Source organism: Macrosteles quadrilineatus, unplaced genomic scaffold, assembly GCF_028750875.1.
Source record: "Macrosteles quadrilineatus isolate MER2022 unplaced genomic scaffold, UCM_ALF_1.0 Scaffold_9__3_contigs__length_116548681, whole genome shotgun sequence".
Classification (NCBI taxonomy): Eukaryota; Metazoa; Arthropoda; class Insecta; order Hemiptera; family Cicadellidae; genus Macrosteles; species Macrosteles quadrilineatus.
Window position 1 is genome coordinate 45821441 of NW_026542602.1, and position 26514 is coordinate 45847954.

The following is a 26514-nucleotide window of genomic DNA, read 5'->3' on the forward strand; positions in this document are numbered from 1 at the left end:
ATACTCTAATATAAGTTATTATGGTAGGTTTTTATTTGTGTTAAGTTTAAGTGCTGATATTAAAGAAAAAAGATTGTCTTACTAGGTAAAGAGATAAGAAACATAAAAACCCCAGAATAAGTTAAATAACAACATGTATATAGGTGATATAGACGAAAGAAAATAAATGGGTTGGAAATAGAAGGATTATGCTTTTACATACAAAATATGTACTGTTTTGACCTTGTAGGTTGTCAGATTTTTTTTAGTTGCAAAAGGTTAAACTTTTGACAAAACACACACAAATTTGGTTTAAAACCATGTTTGCATTTTTGGGATTCAGGTAACAATCATGGTATACTGGTTTTCTGTAATCAAAAGCTTCAAAAAGCTGATAACCTATTTTCTATCCCTTTCTATTCCATAATGCATGGGTGGATACTGTTAACAAATAAACTGTAAGCTTTTACAAAGCTACTCAATTTTATTCCTTATACATTAATAAACACACTAATAATAAAAATGCTAGTTAAATCACATTTTTATTAAAAGTCACTTTATACTTTGTTGCTAAATTTTTACTTATTCAATAATCTGAAATCAATAATGGTTTTAGAATGTATCACATATATGTCCAACTTCAAGTATCTGCGCAACGTGAGCGAGAACCAACACGTTTGCGAGAACTGCGGGAAACGCTACCGATGGAAGAGAACGCTTCAGCGACACATCAGAACTGAATGTCTTAAGGAGCCGTTGCACGCTTGTCCACACTGCAACTTTCGTACGAGACAGAAAGGAAACTTAAGAGTCCATTTAAAAAGGGTTCATAAGGACAATCTATTCTAATTTTTGAGTCGTTGGATCTTCAAGATGAGTTTGATAAAATTAAATCATAGTTTGGTTGGACAGGTGTATTCTCCATGTTTGTTAAAAATGTATTTTTTGTATTCATATTTGAAAACTGTGTACAAAATAACAATACTGACTTTTGAGCCATTGTTGTATTTTCAAAATGAGTTTGAGTTTTTTCTGCAGAGTTTGGACAAATGTATGTTTCTTCTTGTTTGTTATCAAAGTATTTTTTATATTCATATTTATATGACTGTGTACAAAATAAATTGTGTTTTTGGAATTGGTTATTTTTTTTACCATTAGAATTCATCCTTTAGAGGGTAGTATTCTGTGATAACTCTTTGCTTTTTAAGATAGTTAAAATCCTACCATAATTAATTATCAATAAATTCAAATCATTGAGAAATGACTCTGTTGTTAACATGGAGAAAATAATGGCTGACTCAGATGTATTATAGCTATCCATCCTAAATTCAACCCACTGTAGCTTGCTGTGAAGGGATTGCTGCGACGGATTAGAAAGGATGGCCAGTTCTTTAACCAGTTCAGTGACTTGGTAATTTCCTGCAACAAAAATTGACAAGCTTCTTTGATCGTGGAAGCGTACTTTCTAATTTAAAATTAATTAAGTTTACCAGCTCTATCTAGACATGTTACAAAGTTGATGTGTGTAGGAAAAATCTCAATTCACATTTCCATTTAAATTTCCTTAATTTTTCCTGAAGCTAGTGAGTAGGATACACACATTACTTCCTCAGATTTATGTTATCTGATATTCCAAGACCTAACAGCCAAAAATGTTACTCCATGTATATAATTATTTGAATTGTATCAAAGACAAATTTGTATCAATCAATCAATCAATAAAATCTTTATTCAGAAAGTACAGATAAATCGTACATGAATGTGTCATTATGCTATTTTTAAATAACATAAATATATTACTTAAAGTTAAAAGATTTAAATAACAGCAGTTTTTAGATGAAACAAATTTAGCTGTTAATCAAAAATTTACATCCATCAAAAATCAACAATAGGTACAGAAGTAGTCTTCAATGAAGTGTGTATAACGTTTTGTGAAGATTTTAATGTTTTAAACTGAAAGATTATCTAGAGTTTCAGCAGTGTTATTATCATAAATGGTGATTTTTAGCCAAGTAAGTACTGGTGAGGAAACCCATAAATTAATAAGTGAAGTATAGTATTAACATTACTGAATAAGTATCAAAACTTGGACTCATCCAGGTAAATGCTGCAAGCAGTCCACTTTACAATTAACTTGACCACCAATACAGTTCTAAAACTTACAATGTGGGGAAAACTCTGCTTTCAAAAATAAAGAAAGGGAGTCCATGTTCCTTCCAGGCAGTGGCAGATCCAGGGGGAGAGCGGCGGGGGTGACCGCCCCCCGTATATATATATATATATGTACATGTACCCCCTCGGCATATATATATATATGTATTTTTTTTACTGCATTTAATACAGTAGTGAATACACATTGCGTAAAATAATTTGTCACACTAACTTTGGACAAATAAATGGTATAAAACTGCCATTTTGGATACTTGGCTTACACAAATCTTTCGGGGGAGTACCCCCGAACTCCCCTGACCCCCCGGTTTGCCCCCCCCCCTCGTGACTATTTTAGATCCACCACTGCTTCCAGGTGGGCCAGCAATTCGCATGTGAGGCTCTATGGGCCTGAGAGATGATTGCAACCCTATTCATTTCCTTATGGGGAATTTTTCTCTACCCCACGCCCGCAACAAACCTAAGATCTCATGTCACTTTGGGCACAATTATTAATTGACCTTGCTTTCAGGCCAGTAAAACTACGATTGAACATATCTCAGGATGGTTTCATCGTAATTTTGAATGGTTCAAAACCTTACCAGTTTTTAGGACATACCTCATTACCATTGTGGTAACATCAGTTACACAGTTCATATAGAACTGGTTTGCTTTGTAATCAGACACATCACAAAAAACGGTTATTGTGATGTGTCTGCTTATGATGCCTGACAAAAGGGCACATAAAAATAGAAACTAATAAAATAATGGGGAAGTTTTTATTTGAAATTTTACTAGATACAGTTGACAGACAAATGTGTTAACATGAATTAGGCATTTGACAAACATCATTACCATTATAGTAACACAAACTATGTAGTTGACAGACTTCATTACCCTCGTGGTATCATTAGTTACACAGGTGACATATCTCATTATCATTGTTTGAGGTAATATTAGTTACACAGTTGGCAGACCTCATTACCATTGTGGAATCAATAGTTAGGCAGTTAACAAACTTTATTACCAGTGTGGTAACATCATATACACAGTTTGCATATCTCATTAACAGTTTGTTAACACTATGCTTGTCTAGGCATCCACATTTGCCCCGGGTGTGGACGGAGATACAAATACAAGTCAGGACTTCTTCAGCACATCAGAGTAGAGTGTGGGAAGGAAGCTAACCTCGTCTGCCCAGTCTGTGATTACAAGACACACCACAAGAGCAACCTAAAGCGACATCTGTTCATCCGACATCCAGAAATCGGACGATTATCTGAATAATGGACATAAAAGTCATCTGTTATGACATGTTATAAAATCAAAATGTATCTGGTTCAATAAAAAATCAAAAGCTTTGATGGCTCAAAATTAGAGTGAACTTGATCGTTGGGCTTTTAATATGATCATGGGTAAAGAAACAACTGGTTTTAGTCAGTAGCTTGTATATCTCATTCAATTCTACATTCATCCTACATTCATATTCAGCTTATACGTAAAGTACAATGTCATCAATTAAGCGATTAAGTGTTTATTATGTAATCAAAATTGTGTTACACAAATTCACTATTATGTTTATATGTAAATATTGAACTTGTACATAGACAAATATGTACAGTTTTCCATTTAGAGTAAAATTTACAACATTTTTAGATTTATTTTGTTACTGCCATAGAACTTTGAGGATTATTTGCAATAACAATTATGTTTAATCATTGACTATTGGTATAGACAAAAAGAATTAAATATAGACCGTCAGCTGAGCTGTGATTACCATAGGTTCTGGCGCACACCTGAGAGCGCCATGTGGTTACGGCGTAAGCGCTATGTAACTACATGGCTCTCAGCGGTGTGCGCCAGAACCTATGATAACCGTGGTAACCGCAGCACGGCTGACAGTCTATATTTAATTCTTTTTGTCCATGCTATTGGATACTGAAGTAGACATCCCATCTTTATGGACCAGCTGTTGCCAATCTATTATAAAGTTTGTGTATTCAACAGAAATTATTAATTTACATCAACACAATCTGTAGGTGGCTCACATCAACTACACAAATTTTGATTAAACAACTGGCAACAACCTTACATAGAGATAGAATGTCTAGTTTAAGTATTCAAAGGTATAGTATAGAGTACTTGAAATATCTGTGATACATGTGCTTAATACGTTGTTATTAAAGTAATAGTGTTATGAATTATAGTTATAAGTGATTTATTTCTTTCTTTTAAGATCACTCATCCTCCAAACCACAATATAAAAAAATCAGACTTAGCCATTAATTGGTTTTTACCGAATTTCCCACATAGGGAATACGCTATAACCATAGTACTCATTGTAAGACCTGTGTTCAAATTCATATACCTATATATGTATAGGGTATATGTGTGTCCGTTTGAACGATAACTCATCAAGCAAAAATCATCCAATTTGGATAAAATTTGGTATAAACGTGTAAACCTACATTTATTTAAAAAATAGTAAACCAGAGAGATCGTACTCTGGGAACTGGGGTTTATGAGGGTTTTAATGGGGTAAAAATTGGTTCTTCCCATTTTTGACTATAAAAACATAACATTTTGCAATCCATGTAGGTATAAAGCCTAAAGTAACCATGGACTTTTGAGAAAGCTACAAGTCACACCCCCATAAAGCTTATATTTAAAATGTTCGTCATGACGAGAAACCTTGCGCAAAACTATCCATCATTTCATAAATTTCCCTTTAAGGTCGTAATTGCTTTCCAAAGAGAACTTTCCATATACATAATGTTAAAAATAAATCAGCTGTACTTATTTGTATGTTATTCTTTCAATTTATTACCTTATTAAAATCAGGTATGATTATTTCTTTGTATTACCGGTACTGTGTTTTGTTTATGTCAGCTTAACTTAACCAATCAATAGTTTTAATACTTATGAAGTCAAACGGGGTGAAGCCTGTGGGTAACAGCTAGTTTATTTCCAAACCATTTTGTACAGCTTAAAAAACATATAATTGAGTATATTGACGCATTATTATGCGCCTAATGTTTGCAGAGAAAATTCCAACAAATTTTAAATTTAAAAATTCCTGTGTTAGCCTTATGGAGAATAAGTAAACTATTGTAATTTTGCTTGTCTATAAATATAATTTGTTAAATTTTGGAAATCCATTGATTTTATACTAAACTATTAACATTTCACACAAAAAACACTTTTTACCCTCCCTGTTACAGCAAACCTAAATACTCGTTAATTTTCTGGCTAGCCGAGTGGTTATAATGCTTGCCTTCAAATCTGAAGGTCGCTGGTTCGAATCCATGCGAGATCATTTCCAGACCCAGATGCCATTAATTATTTGACTATGAATTTGATGCTATCTAATAAAAAGGTCGACGTTAGGTACCGGTTGCAACAAGACCAGGGTAAAAATCCACAAAATAAAAATAAAAAAACAATGCTATTTAAATAAATCTGATATTTTTAAGGAGATCTTTTAGAGTAAATCCAATCTGGCAAATCGAAATTCGCTTAGTCAGCAGGTTTGCTGTGGCAGGGGTATTGCATCTTTATACTTGATAAACTACATTGGTTTTCATCAACTTGGTGTGCCTTTCCATTTTTGTATATTTTTGGTCCTTCCCATTAAACTTCATCAACTAACTAACTCTACTATGTAACTATCTCTACATAAATCATATAGGGGTATAGAGGAATATTATTTCCTTTGTTAACTAATATAAACAAAGCGTTTTTCGCAGGCATCAGCCGATACAAGTGTGGTACCTGTAATAGAGCTTACAAATACAAGAAATTATTAAATCGGCATCTGCGCTTTGAGTGCAACAAAGATCCAGAGCTTTTCTGCACATTCTGTAGCAGCAGATTTAAACACAAGTCGTCCCTGAAGAGACATATCCATAACATACATCCTGAGATGGCTCTCTCTCATTATGGAGCCTGATAGACTGAGTAGGTATGTGCATTCCTCCGCGCTCGCTATGGTAAGTTCATAATTTACGTGACTGGTTATGTTGTTGTCTTTGTGTAATAGCTAGAGAGAAAACTCATCTCTTTCAACTCATGGTTATTTATGTTCATTGTATATGGAACTACGAGAAATCATTTTTAAATATTTAAAAGAGTTAGAATATTTTGTAAATTTCATTTAGACTTCAAGCACCTTTTTTGCCATTTTTAAAGGACTCGTCAGGTATGGTGACAAACGCACAATCCTCCTAGTCTGTATTGCAGAACTTTCCTTCTTCCTCAGGGTTGGAAAATGTTATTTTTTTGGGTCGTATCATTGGTGTATGCCTTAATCACACTGCCAAATTAGTTGTTAAAGGAGGATAGGTAGAACCAGCTGTCAAAATGCGGCTGTAGTCATGTGATGTAGCAACTTTAGTGACTTCAAGGCTATTGAAAGTTGTGGAGGAGGGCAACCGAAGTAGCCTCCAAGTGTTCCGGGCGTAACTGTCTACTACTATATTTTGTTCACAAAATTTAGGCAGTTTGATAGGAAGAAATCTATCCCCTCCACTTGATCCTAGCTTTAAAACAATAGCTCAACAGCTGAGGTTAGCCAAAACATCAATCAGCTGCAACCCTTTTTTTTTAACTTAATTTTATTTTACAATCTGTTCAGTACTTTGAACAATTAGTAAAAGGGATAATATAAATAAGTGTCTTGACCAAGAATCTTCCCTGTGAAAGATCTTGCAAAATTAAATAGTCATGTCATAATTAAAACTATACAAATCGGTATGGGAGTTCTAGAATTTTCACAATTTTCAGTCTGTTGGGAAAATCACTATTGTCCAGCAAATTAACGGCTATATTGTTCGGGTGGGTTTCGAGTTTTTCTTGATAGTTCTTGCTAATTCTTGTTATTTCTTCAATTACTGTAGGTATTCTGAAATCTTCATGGATTGTTCGATTCGAAACAAACCACGGAGCATCAACTATTCTTCGTAGCGCCTTTGACTGAAATCTTTGAATAATTGCTAAGTTGGATTTACTTGCCGTTCCCCAAAGCTGTATCCCGTACGTCCAAATAGGTTTGATCATAACTTTGTAAAGTGTGAGTTTATTGGTCAACGAAAGCTTAGATTTTTTGCCTAGAAGCCAGTTGAGTTTACGAACCTTCAAGTCCATTTGTTGTCTTTTAAACCAAATATGTGTTTTCCAAGTTAATCGTTTATCCATATGGAATCCTAAATACTTAACGCTGTCCACTTCTGTCAACGCTATATTGTTCAAAGTAACTGGAGGGCAGTTTTCTTGTCTCAGCGTGAATGTTATATGTAAAGATTTTGTTTCATTAACTTTAGTTCTCCATTTTTTTAGCCACAGTTCGAAATCATTTAATGCAACTTGCAATTGATTTGAAGCATCTTGAGGATTTTCGTGAATGGAGAGAAATGCAGTATCATCCGCAAACGTAGCAACCGTAATATTTTGGCCCACGGGGATGTCGGAGGTATATAGTAGATATAAAACAGGTCCAAGAACACTGCCTTGGGGTACTCCAGATTGAATAGGCTTCAAGTCGGTTAAAATTTCTTGAAATTTAATCTGAAAGAATCGTTCATTTAAGTAAGATTTTAACAAACTGTAAAAAGAATGGGGGAGCAAGAATTTAAGTTTATACAGAAGTCCAGTGTGCCACACTTTATCGAATGCCTGTTGTACATCCAGAAATGCAGCAGAACAGTACTTTTTTGTTTCAAATGAATTTTTAATGATGTCTACTAGTCTGTGGGTTTGTTCAACTGTAGAGTGTCCTTTCCGGAAGCCAAACTGATGCTCAGGAATCAAATTTAAGTCTTCTATAATTGGGTTCAATCTTCTTAGGATTAGTTTTTCAAATAATTTGGATACAACAGGAAGCAAACTTATGGGTCTGTAGGACGAGACCTCATTTGGTGGTTTGCCTGGTTTTGGAATGACCACAAGTTGAGCTATCTTCAATTGAACTGGAAAATATTCTAGCCGTAATATTGCGTTAAATATGAAGGTCAGCAATAATATTCCTTTTCGTGGCAATTCTTTCAGAATCCTGCCAGTGATTAAATCGTATCCGGGACTTTTCTTTGGGTTTATTTCCTTTTGTATTACTTTTAGAACTTCGGACGGTGTACAGGGTGATATAGGCAAAGATAATTGATTAGGTGAATCCAAATATTCAAAAATATCACTCTCGTCGTTTGGTGGATTGGGAAGTAAGGGCTTGAATACTTCTGAAAAGTAATTTGAGAATATACTTGCTTTCTCCATGTTAGTTTTGGCCCAATTTCCATCATTTTTCCTGATATGTGGAACATGTTGTACTGGGCGCTTTACGTACCTCGTGGATTTCCATAAGGAGTAATCTGTGGCTTCAGTTGGAGATAAATTGTTGGTAAAGTCGGAAAACCATTCATTCTTTAGATTTACTAAACATCGTTTTAAAGTTTGAGCTGCATGATTAAACCTATTTTTATCAGCTGGGTTTCGAGTATTCTGCCAAATCCGTCTTAGCTTGCGTTTCTCAGCAATTCGTTTTTTTATAAACAAAGGATAGTTTATCGATTTCGTCACCGAGGTTTTTGCTTTAGGAGTGGCTTCCCAACCTGCTTTTTGTATAGTGGTATTGAAGTAATTAATTGATTCCTCCAAATCTGTTGGGGTTTTTAACGGAATTTTCAGGTCAATATTACTGTTTATTAAGTCTCTAAAGTGATCCCAATCAGTGAATTTATTGCAAAGGAACGGTGGTTGTTCTTTAAGAGAAATGATCTTACTGTATGTTATGATAACAGGAGAGTGATCAGAAGAAAGATCAAGGGATGATTCTACATCAATATAGTTCAATGAAATGCCCTTTAGTACGCAAAAATCTAATAAATCTGGCACTTTGTTTTGGTCCGTTGGCCAATAAGTAGGTTGGCCTGTCGAAGCACAATCAAATCCATTTTCTGTTATGGCGCTATAAAGCGTTCTTCCTCTAGGAGTTATTAGTCTTGATCCCCAGTGGGTGTGTTTTGCGTTATAGTCTCCACCTGCAATGAATTTTGAGCCAAGAGATGAGAAAAATTCTTTAAACTGGTCTTTATTGATAACATGAGGTGGGGGACAATAAACAGCCGACAGTGTCAGAGAGCTATCATGCCCGTCCTCTAAAACTACGCTGGTAGCTTGTAGAAAATTATTTTGTGTTTTAGGTAGTTCAAATTGTTTAAGTTTTTTGTGAACTAGCACCGCTGTTCCGCCATGCGCCCTATTATCAGGGTGATTAGTACTATAAACATTGAAATCTGAAATATTAAAAAAACTCAAACCCTAAGCTAAAACAAGTAGTAGGGGAACTTCCCTTCAAATCACCTAAATTTTGTGAAAAGAGTATGGTACTACTATTTGATATAATCCCATAAAAGTTACATCATTATTTGAGATTTTATTTTATATTTTTCAGCAAGTTTTGTGATTTTTTATCTGATAAAAGGTATTTTTGTGTTTCAATGGATGATTTAATTACGTAGTACCATGCATCTTTTATGATAAAACAAAATAACAATAGACTGATTTAAGTACCTAACTAAATGCTATATTCAAATTATCACAGAGAACCATCAGGTCCACAATGAAATGAGAAATTTTCGCTCATTTTATCGTAGATAAATAATTACAACCACGTTGTTTGCAGATAATGGTTTGTTATTCAGCTGTGATAAGTGTGGCCGGATGTATCGGTGGTTGGACAGTTTGAACCGCCACAAGAGGCTAGAATGCGGTAAAGTGCCTCAGTACAGCTGTCCATACTGTCCCTACCGAGGACGCCAGAAGGTCCACTTGCAAGGACATCTTCACAACAAACATCTAGATAAGCTACGGGAGTCTCAAAGTCTGGGAAATTCTGCCTAAGTTGATTTTGTTCAATGTACAATTAAAATTTTCTACCATCACTAAGTGTCTTTTTAAGAGAAGGTGTACAAAATAAAGAATTCTTAATTTTTGGTACAAATGTGTTGTAACAATGCCTTGTGTTGTAAATGTGTTGTAGTAATGCCTTTACAGATATTTATTTTCAAGTTGCCTTGTTTGTAGCCTTTATTAAATTAACTACTATCATAGATAAATCATACTCCCTGAGTAGATTTCTCATCTATCCTTATGGAACAGCTGAAGCCAGATTTATTGCTAGTCCTGTCTGGTGCACTCGTGCACTGTAGAGGTCATGTTTTGTTTAAAATTAGTTTCTTGTTATCTCAGTCATTTAAAACCTCGATTAACCAAATAAAACTATCTAATCATAAACAATAACTCGCCCCTAGCTATATAATACTTTAACCGAAACATGATTGAAGGATGATTGTAGAATGGAGCGAGAGGCCATGTAGGTTTTTACTGACTTAGAGCTAATTTAAGCTATTTCATTAGACAAGACCTGTTATTAAATGTCCATAGTTAAAGGACAGCTGGGTCAAGTTTGAACCATCAAAAAGCTTTCCGTAACGGTACTCGCATTCATCAGGATCAAACGGAATCTGCTTTCTTCTTGCAGATATTCTGATACTAATCTCCAAGCTATTTCGTCTAGTTTTTTATTGGAGCGTGACATGTTCTTTTTACACTAACAGTTGTTATAGGCCTACTTTAATTGTAATGCGGTTGGCCTACTATGTAAATAATGTTTGTGGTGCAGCATCCTCAAGAAGCAGGTGAGTACGATCACGGGTTTAGAATCACATTGAACACATTCGTTGTTGATGAGCGTATCCACATAAGCCGAGCCTGTGCGTGAAGCGTGGACCTTATCAAGCAAAGTAAGAGGTGAGCCGATATGGTTAAAAAATGAACACTGCTGATATAAATTGTGTTGGCATGCTTCAAGTATCAAGTAAGTAAGTAAGTAAGCAGTGGTATTCAAGCCAACAACACGCTGCCATGGCTTCAAATTCCATGTGTAACCATAGATTTAAATAGTAGGTAGCCAGGGTGGGAGGGTATGTATGTTTTATCACAGAGAAGTAAGATATATCTTACTCTGTGGTTTTATCTATTTGTAATGATTAGAAATAACAAAACAAGTTATACAAAAATTGTATTTCTTTCAATTCTCAAGTTTGCATTCCTTTATTATTTTAATGAAACTCAACTTTCATAATTAAAATGAATGATTAGGTGTCAGAACATAGGTGACATGTCAAAGCCCCACTAGAAGAACAGGCTATTCTGCAGCATCCACGCAAGGCCCCACTAGAAAAAACTTAAAAAAAACATTTTTCTAGTGGGGCCTTGATAAACGTCGTCACACTTGTGGATAGATTCACTTACCATATCTCATATGTTTTTTAAACAAGCTTGCTGCTGTTTGTCAAATTTTAACACAACTATGAACAATCCACCACTGTGACGTAGTGTTGCGCAGCCCGCGTTACAGCATGGCCTGTTTTTCTAGTAGGGCCTTGGTTTACTACGTCACAATAAATATAAACAGTGTCCGATTGACAGGTCAGATTATAAACACTAAACATTGCAACAGCTTAATATCTATTTGCGTTGGCTGGTAGTCTCAACAATTCGATTAAAAACCATGAAGTATGAAGGTCTGCAAAACAACAATATGCGCCACTGACGCAGGGCCTCGGTGCGACAACCGTACTCAGTTCTGAGTGGGATGGGTGGCACTCACTCACTTATAGCAGCACAGCCACCTTTAACTCCAGGCCGCAGCCTGGTAGAATTGGCAACGTCGCAAATAGGGGGTTTTAGTGTCATACGTCCAATATGATAATATAACAGACAGGTGACATCAGCTCATTAATTCGCACTTTTGTGATTTAAATTCAAGAACATAAATTTATCAAAATATTGAAAATAAAACATGCAGAATTTAAAACTAAAACAATATGAATTGTAAATCTATATCTGTACATTTTTAAGCGGAATCAATATTTTCATAGTCCAGTAACCAAGCTTTCGTAAATACACAAATACCAAACCTGCTTCCAAACAAAACAGCTGTTAAGCCTACAACTCTACTTGCAACGTTACCACAAGGCGTTGCTTGGAGTTAAAGGCTCTCAAAATTTAAAAATTTAACACGGAGTAACACAGGGGTCAATTTTAGGACCTTTATTGTTTCTTTGTTACATAAAAGGGCTACCTGACCTACTACTACCACCCGTAAACAGTAACGTATGTTTATATGCCGATGACTCTAATATCACTGTGACAGGGGATTCCAAGGAGGGTATTGAAATTGCATCATTTATTAGTCTCTCAATTATTAAAAATTTCCTTGATGGTAAAAACCTTCTTAATTCAAGTAAATCCACTTTCATATCTTTTTGTACGAAACAAGCAAGGGTCAAACTAAAACCAGAAATCTATTTAGATGACAATCAATTAGACCAAGTAGAAGTAAGTTACAAAATTTCTGGGACTCTTCATTGATGCTAATCTGAGCTGGGACGATCATACAAAACATGTTGTTAACAAAATGTCAACAGGTTTGTCTGCCTTGAGACAAATGGCTAAATTTTGTAAATTAGAAACACTAAAAACAGTTTATTGTTCTTTAATTCATTCTCACCTGTCCTACGGAATAAGCATTTACGGAGCAACAACGCAGACAAATTTAGATAAAATCTTGCGGAAACAAAAAAATGCGAATTATGTTTTAAGTTGAAAAGGGGTAAATCTGTTAAACATTTATTTATTTACACAAAAATCCTAACGGTTTATGCTCTCTACATTTTAGGGACTGTAATGTATGTGAAACAACTTGAAAATCGAAATTTTGTAAACAACGTTCACCCGTACAACACCAGATTAAATAGACCGGTAGAACCACATAATTTAGAATTTTTTAAAAAGAAAACGAAATATATGGGAACAAAATTTTTGTTTCATTTACCAAGGTCATTTCTTGGTGAACACAACTTAAGTAAATGCAAGAATGACTTAAAGGAATATTTGGTAAAATTAGCCCCATACTCTAACCATTTTTTTTCGAAAACCACAGAGTTAAAAGTAATTGATGAGTAACAAATAAATCAATTGATAATAAAATGAATTTTCCATACATTAATTAATTTACTTTTAATTTAGACGAAATTAGTGTAAGTGTTTATATTATAGGATTATTGTCATTACTATTTCTTTTTGTAAACATTGACACTATTTGTTGTACCATTGTGCAAATTTATGAATAAAGAATGTTTGAATTGAATTGAAAAAGGCAGCCGTGGGTAGAATTGGGAACGTTGCAAGTAGTGTTGTTTCGCGCCAGACGTCCCATAAGATAACTTGGCAGACAGATGACATTAGTTCATTAATTCACGTATTATTCATTTAAATATATGAACATAAATTTATTAAAATATTAACAATGAATCATATACGAACGTAGAATTGAAAGCCAAAACAATATATTATAGTTAAATCTATTTCTGCATAACGTGGAGTAAATATTTCCTATATCCCATCAAGCAAGCTTGTGTATTCTTAAAAATACACAAATTGGCTATTAGCCACTAGCTGCTTCCAAACAAAACAGATGTTGGAACACTACTTGAGAAAAAGAGGGAATCTCCATACTGCACCAGGGGTGAACCAGGACATCATGAAACAACAGAACACATCATTACAGAATGCCCAGCTTTCAATAGAATGAGACAATGAAGAATGTTATCTTCGTCCTTATTGTTACTTCATCGTTATTCCTTTTGTTATTTTGTTGTTATTAGTATTGTTATCGTTATTACTGCTTGCATTTTTTGTTATTTAGTCATCACTCACCAACTCAATCAATAGTTGTATCACAAAAATAATATCCTGTATGTAATGGTTTGTCCGTTAAAAATAAAAACAGCAAATAAGAATCTACCACCAAAAATGTACAAACACTCCTAATGGAAAAGAATTACAAGCTATGGCCACCATTACTGAAATTTTTTAAAGAAACAGAAATCCAACTTTGATATATTAAATAGCCCAACAAAATATTATAATTAAAATTTCCAAACTAGCATCCTGCTAACGTTAAAAAAACCGGGAAAATTTTACTGAGGAAGTTGTGTAGCTACATGGTAAGTTTAAACCAAGCCAGCTTTCAAAGAACCAAACTAGAAAGAAGAAGAAGGAACGGGTCCTGTGGTCGCTTGTTTTTGTGTTGATGTCGTTTAGGTTTAGTTTGCTGTTATTGGTTTGGTTTGTGACCGAATTCACATCGTATCTTACCGCCGTTTTATCTTTAACAAATTAGGCCTAGATTAAAGCCTTAACATGTTTTAATATATTATTCCACAACTGCCGGAAAGGTTATGTATAGCAAATAATTAATTATCAGGTGGTTTATGATTTTAACCTAAAAATTTCATCACTAGAAGACGGCCTAGTCGCTAGGCAAAGGATTAATTCAAGATTCAAGAATAGCCTACTTCAACAACAAACAAACTGGCATGGAGAAAGATGGTAGGATTAGACTTATTTTAAGTTAAATACAATTTCAACTGTGTTGACTTAAACTACCGGAGTGTTCCTAATACATATATGGTATTCCTAGGTTAAGTTTGAGAAGGACAATTTAATTAACAACATTAGGGAAGCTTGCAATGAAAATGATTTAAATGATAAGACACTTTGTTTGTTTATGGATTGGGCTAATTAGCACTTATTTCGATTTATAAATGCCAACGGCTTAAATAATACTTAGATGGGAAACAACTGAACAATCAAATCGGTATACAGTAGAACTCCGATTATCCGAATCAATAGGGACCAGACCCCATTCGGATAATAAAAAATTCGGATAATCGGAGTTTTACCGGAATTCTGGGAATTTTAAAGAAAAATCCTCATTTTCGGTACTAAGTGAACTTTTAATTAATAATAATTTAAATCAGAACATTTTTACAGTTTACAATGCTCATAGTACAAGTGTTCTATACATGTTATTAAGTCAATAGTGTTCCATCAAAGTCCAAAATTGGCTAAATGTGTTTAATAACAATTCTTTGATATTTTGCAAAACTTATTACTATAGCTTTACGTTTTAAAAAATGGTGAAATAAGCGATTCGGATAATTGGAGATTCGGATAATTGGAGTTCGGATAATTGGAGTTCTACTGCACTTAGAATACAATAAATTAATATAACAATGAACAAAGACTAAATATAACAATAATAATATAACAAAGAACAGATACAACAATAAAATAAAATTTAACAAAGAATAATACTGTTACTGTATATATGCCTAACAATAGAAGGCGTCTAGGCTAATAACTTAGATATCTACACCAGGGTTGCCCTAAAATTGTCTGAGATGAGTTTGAAAACAACCAATTCCAAATCAAAGTAGGTACCTATGCCTTTTGTTTTCCAGCAACAGATATTGCAGGTATTTAGCGATGGTTATGGTGGACCCTGGAGGATGCCGATTCTGTTAAATTCCTGGGGATTAACCTTTAGAAAGGGTAAACATTTGCTTTACTATTTACATTTTGTTGTCCCCAGCGTTCAAAAACACTACGCCCTATTAATAAAAATGAAGATGTGTCTGTAAACACGATAACTTCAATTAAAATCATCAGATTTTAATGAAATTTGCCACGTGTACAGGGCTAGATATAGAATTTTGTCATCTAGACATACGGTCGGATCTGGCTTTAAGTTGAGATCTGTAATTTCTATCTAGGTATTTGAGGCCAGATCTGTTTTTTATTTGGCCAATAATGTTTTAAGGGTAAGTAGCTAGGAAGCTGAGTGGTTTAATGTTAGCCTGATAATCAGAAGTTCACTTGTTAAATCCTGAGAAAATTCATCGAGCTTTTCTTGACTCAATAAATGGTTTCAGCTAAAAAAATGACTTATCGTAACCAGTAACAAAGCCATACAGATCATTCAACTGCTTTCTACTCATCCTGCTGTATTCAGCATGTAAACAAAGTGGCTTGAAAAGTAGACAAATCGTGACAAGTCGGCGTGAAGGTGAACACTGTGTAGTTCAAAAGTAGTGTCTCTGGCTAGACGGACATTGCTGGTTTGAAACTGGCCTTGTCCATTTTCTCATCACTGAATTCTTATTACTGGCTTGTTCATGTAATGCAACGGTAATTGGCTGTCTATATTACTGTAGTAGAGTTCAGTCAATAGTTACAGACAGTTCATGTTCTTATGAATAAAAAAAATGTAGGCCTAAATTAATTCCTTTTACATATAAACACCTACAACAGCACTAATTATCACCTTAACTTGCAGAAAAACAAGTGAGCATGCTCTATCCGAATATGACGGCTCATTTAGTCAATCGTCCGTTGTTTCCTCGCCCCTACCTCACTGTAAGCGAGCTGCGGAAAACCTACTGCTGCGACATCTGCCACCGCAGCTACCACTATCTGCACAATCTACGCAGACATAAGCAATTTGAATGCAACAAACTACCTACATTCCAATGTCCCCATTGTGACTAAAGCCAAGCAGAAATCAACGTTGAAAATACACTTGAAAAGGATCCACAATTACATCGATCGAATTCCCATCAGACGATTTAGGTTCCCAGTGGTACCTGCTTTGAGGCCGATAACTCGAGTGTTACACAGACATTTTTGAAAGTTTTTCGGAATGTTTTTCTGAATTAATTGTATCGAAAACACATCTGTTGTATCCTCACCCAACCAAAGAGCATATTTATGTTTTACGTTTTTGAAGGATGATTGGACATGTAACCTTGCATACACCTCCATTTTATTTGGTACATAAATGGCTCGTAGTAGTAAAATAAAAAATTATGTTACTGGTGTAGGCCTAATAAAATATTTCCATACTTTGTCTACTTTTAATCCTTACAAATGTAGGTTAAAACTTATTTCAAAAGTGTCTGACAGGCCTCGTTATTAAAACTTGTTATGGTGTTTATTCTTTAAAGTACCTACCTGCAATATTCTAAACATGCATAAGTTATTTGTATTCTGGAACCTAAAAAAAATAAGTTTTAACTTCAGTACCGTTGGGCTAATTTATTGATTTGTTTCAAACCAAATTCTTTAATCTAGCCTATGTAACGGGTAATTGTTATCTTGTATTCATGATCGAAATTCAATTTTCTATTTTGTTATTATTCATGGTTTATTCAACACATTTTACACACTTGCAGTAGTCATTGTGGCTTCAGTATTACCTTTAGTTTCAAATAGTCAATGGCACTACTTAAGGTTATTAAGGAATGTAGGATTGTATCTGCATTACTTTTTTGAAAGTTACCAATATTGTGAAAAGATTCATTGACTTTCTGAGAGGAAAGGAAACTCTGATCCCTAACCATTCGCCAGTGTTTAGAGGCATTTTGTTTGTACACAAAAATCAGCCATAACTAAGTCAAAAATATTTTTATTGCGTGAAAAAAAAAGATTAATTAAACTTATTTTTTTTTCTTGCAAGCAAAATCATTGGTTTTTAGATATCTGGGTATACTATTATACTTCAAAGATCTTTCAATTCTTTAACAGGCATATTTAATAGGAGCTAGACCTAAGCATTTATTAAACACGCATTGCATAGCTTCTAGAAAGGTGTAGGCCTATTTAATAAATGCATACCTGCTACTGTATTAGATTTGGGACTTCAAGTTAAAATATATATAAATATTTCATTACAATCTGATGTATCATACTCCGTTCAAAACATTTAGGTAGTTTGAGGGAAGTTTCCCTACTACTGTTTTACTTAATATAGTGCAGCTGATTTATATTTTGGCAAACCTCAGCTGTTGAGCTATTATTTTTAAAAGTTGGTTCAAGTGGAGGGGATGGATTCCTTCCCCTAAAACTGCCTAACTTTTGTGAACAGAGTATAATATATTCAAACTACTTCTCAAGTTTTGGCACTTAACCATGAGGAAAATTAGGTTTTTGTTAAACAAAATGAATTGCCTTTCTTGATTAAGTAGTAATACTTTTTTAGTTGTACAAACTATATAGACAACACATTGTCACAATGTTGATCTTTTTCATGAACAATGCAGACACAACAGTCTTTGTTTGCAACTGCGGAAGACGCTACAGCCAGAGGGGAACGTGGGCCCGCCATCGGAAGCATGAGTGCAATAAACCACCCCAGTATATGTGCAAATTTTGCTCTTACGGTGCTAAACGAAACTCAACTCTTCAAAAACACATAAAGAGAGCACACAAAGAAAGTCTTCTAGCTGCAAGAGAGAAGGTTACAAAACAAGGTACCGGTAACTTAAAAAAATATTCATTTATAGTTCTTGCCATGGGGAAAAGAAAAAAAAACGTTTACAAAGTTTTATAGTTTGAATCTTATTGAGTTATTTAGATTTTAACGTAGGTATACAAAACCTTTGGCAGCCTCCATTAATCTGGCATTTCTCCATCCAAACGGGCATCGAGCCTGTGTGTGGACCTTATCAAGCAAAGTCGTAAACCAATATGGTACAATAATGAACTGCTGATAAATTGTGTTGGCCTCAAACCCACAACACTGCTGCCATGGTTTCAAATTCTACAGGGTGAATAAAAAGTCAAGACCCCCCCATCTAATATTTTTCCAAGTAAATATACAGAGATATCCTTTTGGGGGTCGTGCAATCTTAGCAGGAAATTTCATTTTATGATTTTGAAATTTTTGAGTGTCCCCCCCAAAGGGGGGATTCGGGGGGTAACTCAAATATTTTAAATGTAAACCCCCTTCAAGTGACACCTCATTTTAAAGCGTTAACAAAAACTTAAATAATGGTGAAAACTAGAGGTCGCTATCTCTTCTCTGACCAAAATGGTAGCCCGTCAAATGTTGTGTAAAATCAATGGTTAATATTGGTTCATAATGGTAATATTGGCTTCCATTTTGGATAGAAAAGAGATAGCGAACTCTGGTTTTCACCATTCTTTAAGTTTTTGTAAACTCTTCAAAATGAGGTGTAACTTGATGGGGTTTTACATTGAAAAGTTTTTAGTTGCCCCCCCAATCCCCCCTTTTGGGGGGACACTCAAAAATTTAAACTTAAACCCCCATTGAGTGACACCTCATTTTGAAGTGTTTACAAAAACTTAAAGAATGTCGAAAACCAGAGTTCGCTATCTCTTCTCTATCAAAAATGGTAGCCAATATTACAATTACAAACCAATTTTACCATTGATTTTCCACAACATTTGACGGGCTACCATTTTGGACAGAGAAGAGATAGCGACCTCTAGTTTTCACCATTCTTTAAGTTTTTGTAAACACTTTAAAATGAGGTGTTATTTGAAGGGGGTTTACATTTAAAATATTTGAGTTACCCCCCAAATCCCCCCTTTTGGGGGGACACTCAAAAATTTCAAAGTCATAAAAAGAAACTTCCTGCTAAGATTGCATGACCCCCAAAAGGATATCTCTGTATATTTACTTGGAAAAATATTAGATGGGGGGGTCTTGACTTTTTATTCACCCTGTATATGTAACCGATTGAGCCATCGGTCTATAATCTATAAAAGGTGTAGGGCCTAATGTAAAAAGCTCACACAATGGAACACTATTAGCACCGTTCGCAATGACTCCACCCATGAGACTGGAGTCATTGCGAACGGTGCTATTAGTGTTCCATTGTGTGAGCTTTTTACGTTACACCTTTTATAGATTATAGTGTTTTGTGATTGGTTATTATTTGCATGTTGTTGTATCATGACTTGACTGTTATACAGTGCATATTTTTGACTGCTACCTTCTGTAGTGTATTCCAACTTAGGTTGGGCGTTTGTGTATTGTTAGTTGTAATGTGTTAGTTAAATTTTTTCACCTGAGGACGGGATCAGATTCCAGATCCCGAAACGTTGTGTATTGTTTTTTACAATCGTGGTGGAAAATGTCCGCAATAAACCTTTGAATAACAATTTTTTAATGTTACTTTAATGACCCCATATGCTAAATGAAGGTGGAGGAGTGTGTAATATATCGATATAAAAACATTGTAGTTTGCAGTTTATTTTAAACTACCCAGCACAAAGATTCCGGAGATCACTTTTTTTTAAAACATGTTTGATGTGCTGAAGGAAGTAGTACCAGAAACTTAGCTCTGTCCTTTGGGTGTACTGCAGTGTTATCCAGAAGTAAACTAAAACCATTGTAGCATCTTTTTTTAAATAGAAAAGTGCATTAATTGTGTTTGTTGCTTTTCTGTGTTGACAGAGAGTAAACTGTCATCAAACCACTCAATCAAATTGCTGGCTTCACCAAAGGTAGTTCTTCACCGGCTGAGTTCTAAGCTGTTGATGTCGCAGCTGGAAAAGGAGAGGGAGGTGTCATCTACAAAAAGTGTTGCTTTGGCTGTTGATGTACATGATGGACAAAGCAGTAAAACTTAACTTAGTTTTGTGTGTTACCAAAGCTAATCTGGACTCTATCTACCAGGTAAGCTAGCTGATCCCTATCCCTTTAGCCTATTGTCTATTGTCTTGTACATAATAATCCTAATCAGCCAATAAGCTTTTCCTTAACTTCTATTTTCTATTTTGTTAATCCATGGTTTATTTTACACCCTTAATACTTCATTTGTAGGACACAGTTTTGTCTTAAGTGTTACTTTTAAGATTATTTGGGAGTATAGGATTGTACCTGCATTATTTTTTTTAAATACTTGGCTGGTATTAGATTTACTAATTTTAGAGTTGTTTTAGCGAATTTCCCATATAGGGAATAAGCTAGTACCGTAGGTCTCATGGTAAGACCTGGACCCAGGACCAATTTTCTTTTTCGTTTTGAGGCAGATTTATAAGGGCGGCTAATTTTAGAAGTTTTTTTCAGTTTTAAATTTTAAATATATATTTAAATAAATAAAAAAAATAAACTTAAAACTAGGAAAATCAAAGGTTGAAAATTAGACGTACTGTAATGATCCAACCTTTCCACATTTATCCTCCACTAACATCACACACCAGCCAAGCTTCCATTCCCGAAAACAGCCATTGACTCGTTTGAATCAGCGGACAGTGAAGTGGCGTGATGACTCATTTTCTTGCGAGTTACTGATGCGAGCAATATTAGGTACGGTATCCACTGTTTTTTTGACATGTTTATGATGTCAATGCAGTGATCAGGTGTTTGAAGTGAAGTTTTGAGTACATTACAGTACATTTTTTTGCTATTAACCATTTTATTCCATTCCCACCCGAGTTAATAAAATAGTATTTATGATTATTTATCTGTTGTAAAACAATGCTCCGAACTAGGCTATGATAATTTAATTAAAACTTCATTTTACTTCAAATGTTTTTAATCTTATTATCAAACCACTTGTTTACTTTCATATTTAAAATTATTCTCGTGGCTTTGGTAATTAATTACTATTGAGTTAGTATGCAATTAAAACATAACAAGAATAATATAGCGATGAGAATAAGATAAGTCAAAAGTTAGCGGGGAGATTCAGCTACTTATTTAGTAATTTGACCACTGTGATTTGGCGTCGACCTGCCCCAAGAAAAGCTACACGGTTGGAGGTGGGAGCAGCCAATTCTGGATAGCCCAAGGGTGGCAAATCTTTAACATCCACAAAACTTTAATGGGTTTGGACCGCTTTCCCTTAAAAGTGTTTGACATAATTACAAAAATGCCACTGGCGTAGACACCAAAAAAAAAGAAAAAAAAATCCGCCTACGTTTTGAGGTCCCCAGAGGCCAAAAACACCATCCGTTTAAATTCATATATATATGTGTCTGTTAGCACGATAACTGGAGCAAAAATGAACCAATTTTGATGAAATTTGGTATAAACCTACATCTATTCAAACGAGTTCATGAACCAGCATAATCGGACAATGGGAATGGGTGTTTATGGGGAGGAGTATTATGGGGTAAAAATGGGGGTAATTACCATTTTGTACCAGAAAAACAAAAAAAAAATGTAATTTATTTCTAAACCATTTTGTAGAGCTTAAAAAAAGAAATAGTATATTGAAGCGTTGTCATGCATCTGATCGTTAAAGAGAATATTAAAAAAACTAAATTTTTCCCATGTTATTCTTATGGAGAATAAGTAAAACTTTTGTAGTTTGCTTGTTTATAAATACTTCTTGATCAAATTTGTAAAATGTATTTATTTAATACTATACTATTAACATTTAACTATAAGAACACTTTGCTACCTTCCCTGTAGCAGCAAACCTATCTACTCATATTAAACTAACTGTTATTTAACTAGGCGTAGGGAATAAATGTGACTTTTTAATGGTGATATTTTAGTAAAATACCAATTATGCAAATGGAAATTCACTTTTTCTGCAGGTTTTCTTCAGGGGGTATTATTACAATCTTATGTATTAATGTATTCTAACTACTTCGCAAGATCTGGAAGTTAACTAGGAGGAACATTAAGTTTTTGTTTAACCAGATAAGTTACCATTCTTGATTAAGTAGTGGGCCTATCACTTAATTAAGTTGTAATAGGCAACACATAGTCATAATGTTTATCTTTTTCATGAACAATGCAGACACAACAGTCTTCGTTTGCAACTGCGGAAGGAGCTACAGCAAGAGGGAAACGTGGGACCGCCATCGGAAGCATGAGTGCAACAAACCAGCCCAGTATATGTGCAAATTTTGCTCTTACGCTGCTAAACGGAACACATCAAGAGAGCACACACAGAAAGTCTTCCAGCTTCTAGGAGAAATTATCATAATTCTTTTTTCTTTCTTTCATCCAATTAATACATTAACTAGCCTATATGTTTACTTTTGTTATGATGAGTGCAGTAAAAAAAATATTTGTTGAAATTATATTTAAGTTTGATTACGTCGCACATGCTGCTTGCCAGCTACACACCTTAGACTCACCCTCTAGTTAAGGTACGGCACCATAGACTAAACATGCTCCTTTAGGAGATTTCTCATCGCTATGGGACAGCTCAAACCAATTTTATTGTTGGTTCTCTCCGGTGCAGATGGTTGCAATATAGCCAAAATTAACCACACAATGGTCCATACATCTAGGAACGTCTTAGGTCTATTCACTTCCTTTGAGTTCCACCCGGGCTTCGCCCTGTGGATGTCCAAAATTTTGAGATGAGGTTTTCAAAAGTAAATATTTTTTGATCTCAATGGCAGAATGAATAAACTCATTATGTTTATATTTGCTTTGACATTTCAATGTAAACAAGAAGAACTTCCAATAATGCTCATTTCACAATTTCAGACAGCTGATCCAAAGAAATGTAATATTTTTTACACAAATATGTAGTAGGATTATTTAATCTAAAACTTTATCATAGATTATTTATTCTAAACCTGTCAATGATTTTGTAACTGATTTTTCTTCCTATTGCGAAGCTCGGGTACAGCACCTAGTTTTTTGTTAACAATAAAATAATAGAAAGGAAATTTTTTTGACACTAGCAATCAAAATTTACAATGGTATGAGAATAGTCACTTTGTGTTATAGTCTATGATGGTACCAAAAAATAATTTTTTTATTCATTCCAATTTAAGACAATTTCAACTGAGACTGCGTACACATTTATGCGTTTAGACCAGTGCTGATGTTATTTTAAGAGTCCAGTAGTTATGCTATTTTTTGGTTGTGCATTGACATTTATTGACAAAATACAAGATGATTACAGTACTTTCTTCATCAATATATTTCTATATTGTATCATTCTGTTCTTTCTTTTCGTCATTTTTAGTTTTTTTTTGTACATATTTATGAGTGTTAGTGTGATATAAATTGTTTGTAGATTTAAGATAAAGGAAGTTATTTTAAATCAATTTTGAGACGGATCAAATTGTGAAATTTTCCTTTGGTTAATGCCAATCTGAGAAAAGCAATAAATTGCTGTTAAGTGCTGTGTATAAGTTAAGACATTTCCCATTGGTTTGCAGAATTGAGCCCGTAAGACTCCATAGTATTGGTGTAATGTGAATTATATTTTGTGTGACTTATATTAAGTCATCCTGCCACTCTTGATACGAGGCTAAAGCTATGCTACAAAAGTTTTTTTAGTTTATTTTACAGCATATGGGGCTAAAGTATCATATCACAATAAATATACCTATTTTTTACATACGTTATTTGTTTTCAAAACCTTTTATATTCAATTTCTAGTAAAAAATAGTAATTTGTTAGCAAGTTACAACCTTAAGAAAAATTTTTATTTAAGGACTTTAGATTTGATCTAAGGAGTGTTACTTTTACTTTACAGATAAGATTCAAATTAGGTTTCAGCAAAAATTAGCATTTCCTTTCACTGTTATCGTGAAGATTAACATAAGACTAAACATGTTAGAATTAACATAGAATGAATAATTAGTCAATGATTAATCATGGTAAAGGATCTGTCTACATCCACAGAAAACATACTCATCCTATAATTTTCAGTTACAATCTGATTTATGGTAATGTCAAATAATCCAGTATTGGTATCGTTGAGCTTGTAAGTACACATTGCCTATCAAAAGTAAAATTATATTTTAACCTTGTATAAAAAAATAGATTAGTCAATTAAATTTGTATGTTATGATTTTTTTGTTTTTATTTGTTTCCCAATCTATGTTAATAGGAAACATTTTTTCATGTCTACATCATCCATTACAATTTGCCAAGTAGTCATTACAGTGGAACCTTGATAAGAAGACCCTCGATAACAAGCCGCCCTTGTTAACAAGTGTCATTTTGAAATCCCCTTAAAATTATTTTACTCCTAATCACATGTTATTACAAACCTCGAAAAGAAGTCAACCTTGATAACAAGTCTTATTTTACAATCCCCATGAGAGTCTTGTTATCGAGGTTCTACTGTATTATGCTACTCCATTTTACTGAGATATATTAAATACATTCATTTGTGTAATCAGGTCTTCTACTAAGCAGATGAAATCAATTACTGAATATTTCAATGTGATACTGATGGGACATGGGTAGCTCAAAGAGACCAAATTTTATAATTTACTAGCATAATTAAAGCTCATGTTAGATGTTGTCTTTAATATGAACTAGAGGTCGTTTGGTGGTCGAAGACTGAACCAAAATTATGTAATGTACAGGCTTCTCTATTTTCACCCGGAGCTGTAAATAAAACATGTGATCGAAAATTCACCAGCATGGCAACCCATAAGGCCCATGTTAATGTTTGTTTAATTTCAAATTAATTTTTTGTGCTATTTTTGGGTCTATTTTAATTTTTAAAGGGATTCTGCACATCTACGGGAAAATATCTTTCTAACAGTATATGTAGATTTTCCTTGCGATGCACATGAGCTGAGAAAAAAGGTTTGAAAGAAACATGCTTGCCTATAAATATAAAGGGTGGTAATAAAGTCCAATATTTTAAAAAAATAATGTAGATAGAGCTACAATACTTTGTACAAAGTTACAAGGCATAAAACTCTATTTTAACACATATTCAGTGATCCAATAACTCTTCAGGGGGACTTCCCACAAGGAGTTGGAAGAAAATCTTAAACGGAAGCATAGGTCAATATGCATATCAAATGAAAGGTCTTTTTTAGTAGAATACAATGTCGCAAACTGCACTTCAAAAGGTTGATCCTGCACAAAATGGCAGATGTTCAAAGATTTTCAAAATTAGTCAATTTCTTCAAATTAAAACACTATTTCAAATCTTTAAACAACTGTTATTTTTTAACTTATTAATAAATAATTAACTAATTTAACTAATGTTAATGTTTGAGATAATGGGTAAACAAGAGTCATAGCCATCTCTAGTCTAGAGACGGCCATGCAACAGTTGATGAACTACTATAATTAGGAACATTACTTAATAGAGACTATTCTAAGTCTATGAAGCTGAAGCAGCACTTAGCAGGTTTCACCTTCCATTTAAAGGTTGAAGCCGCTTATGATTATAGAAGACAAAACCCACCGCCCTCCAGAAAAATGACAGCGGGTTCTCCTAGCCATAAGATAGTTACTAGATCTAGATATAGTTTGGTTAATAAAACCCAAATTTCGTATCAATTAAATTGTTGGGAAATCTGAATTATTGTTGGGAAACGTCTGAATCAACATACTGCACCAGCATTACTGATACTGGACATACATGGGGCATGCACAAAAATAATTTTCTGATGTACTTTATACTGGAATCTGAAATGGCGATCATCAGGTGCGTTACACAAAAATATATTGGGGGGAGACACTTTGAATTTGCCAACTATTTTACGCGGATTTCCCAACTATATTACTCAGATTTCCCAACTACAAAAGTGTTCTTTAATATCTGTATCAGACATACACAAATAAGAAATGTAGGTGTCACTTACATCATTTGATTTGGCTGTCAATCTTCATTTTTGATTGTGTCCGAAGTGTGTCAAATGTTCACACTTTAGGTCTAGTGATAAAATAATATATTAATTTTACAGCTTCTCAAAAATCAATTTTTAATAAACACTCAGTGGATATAT

The 26514-nt window shown here is 34.1% G+C and overlaps 1 protein-coding gene and 1 long non-coding RNA gene across 10 annotated transcripts in view; both read left to right on the forward strand.

The window, feature by feature from the left end:
* LOC129002335 (longitudinals lacking protein, isoforms F/I/K/T-like) overlaps positions 1-26514 on the forward strand; it is a 205422-nt gene that overhangs the window by 81846 nt on the left and 97062 nt on the right. Inside the window, exon 4 of one of the 9 annotated variants that reach the window (XM_054430064.1) lies at positions 5874-6099. The exons of 7 other annotated variants lie outside the window; for them this stretch is intronic. In XM_054430064.1, the coding sequence (XP_054286039.1) occupies positions 5874-6076 (203 nt within the window). In that variant the 3' untranslated portion in view covers positions 6077-6099. Of the gene's footprint in view, positions 1-595; positions 993-5873; positions 6100-26514 lie in introns of those variants that run through there. One more of the 9 variants, XM_054430058.1, reaches the window with a different exon arrangement.
* LOC129002345 (uncharacterized) lies at positions 14314-24609 on the forward strand. The gene is made up of 4 exons (XR_008491575.1): positions 14314-14574; positions 18126-18335; positions 20288-20509; positions 22587-24609. It is a non-coding gene; the product is annotated as an uncharacterized LOC129002345 (long non-coding RNA).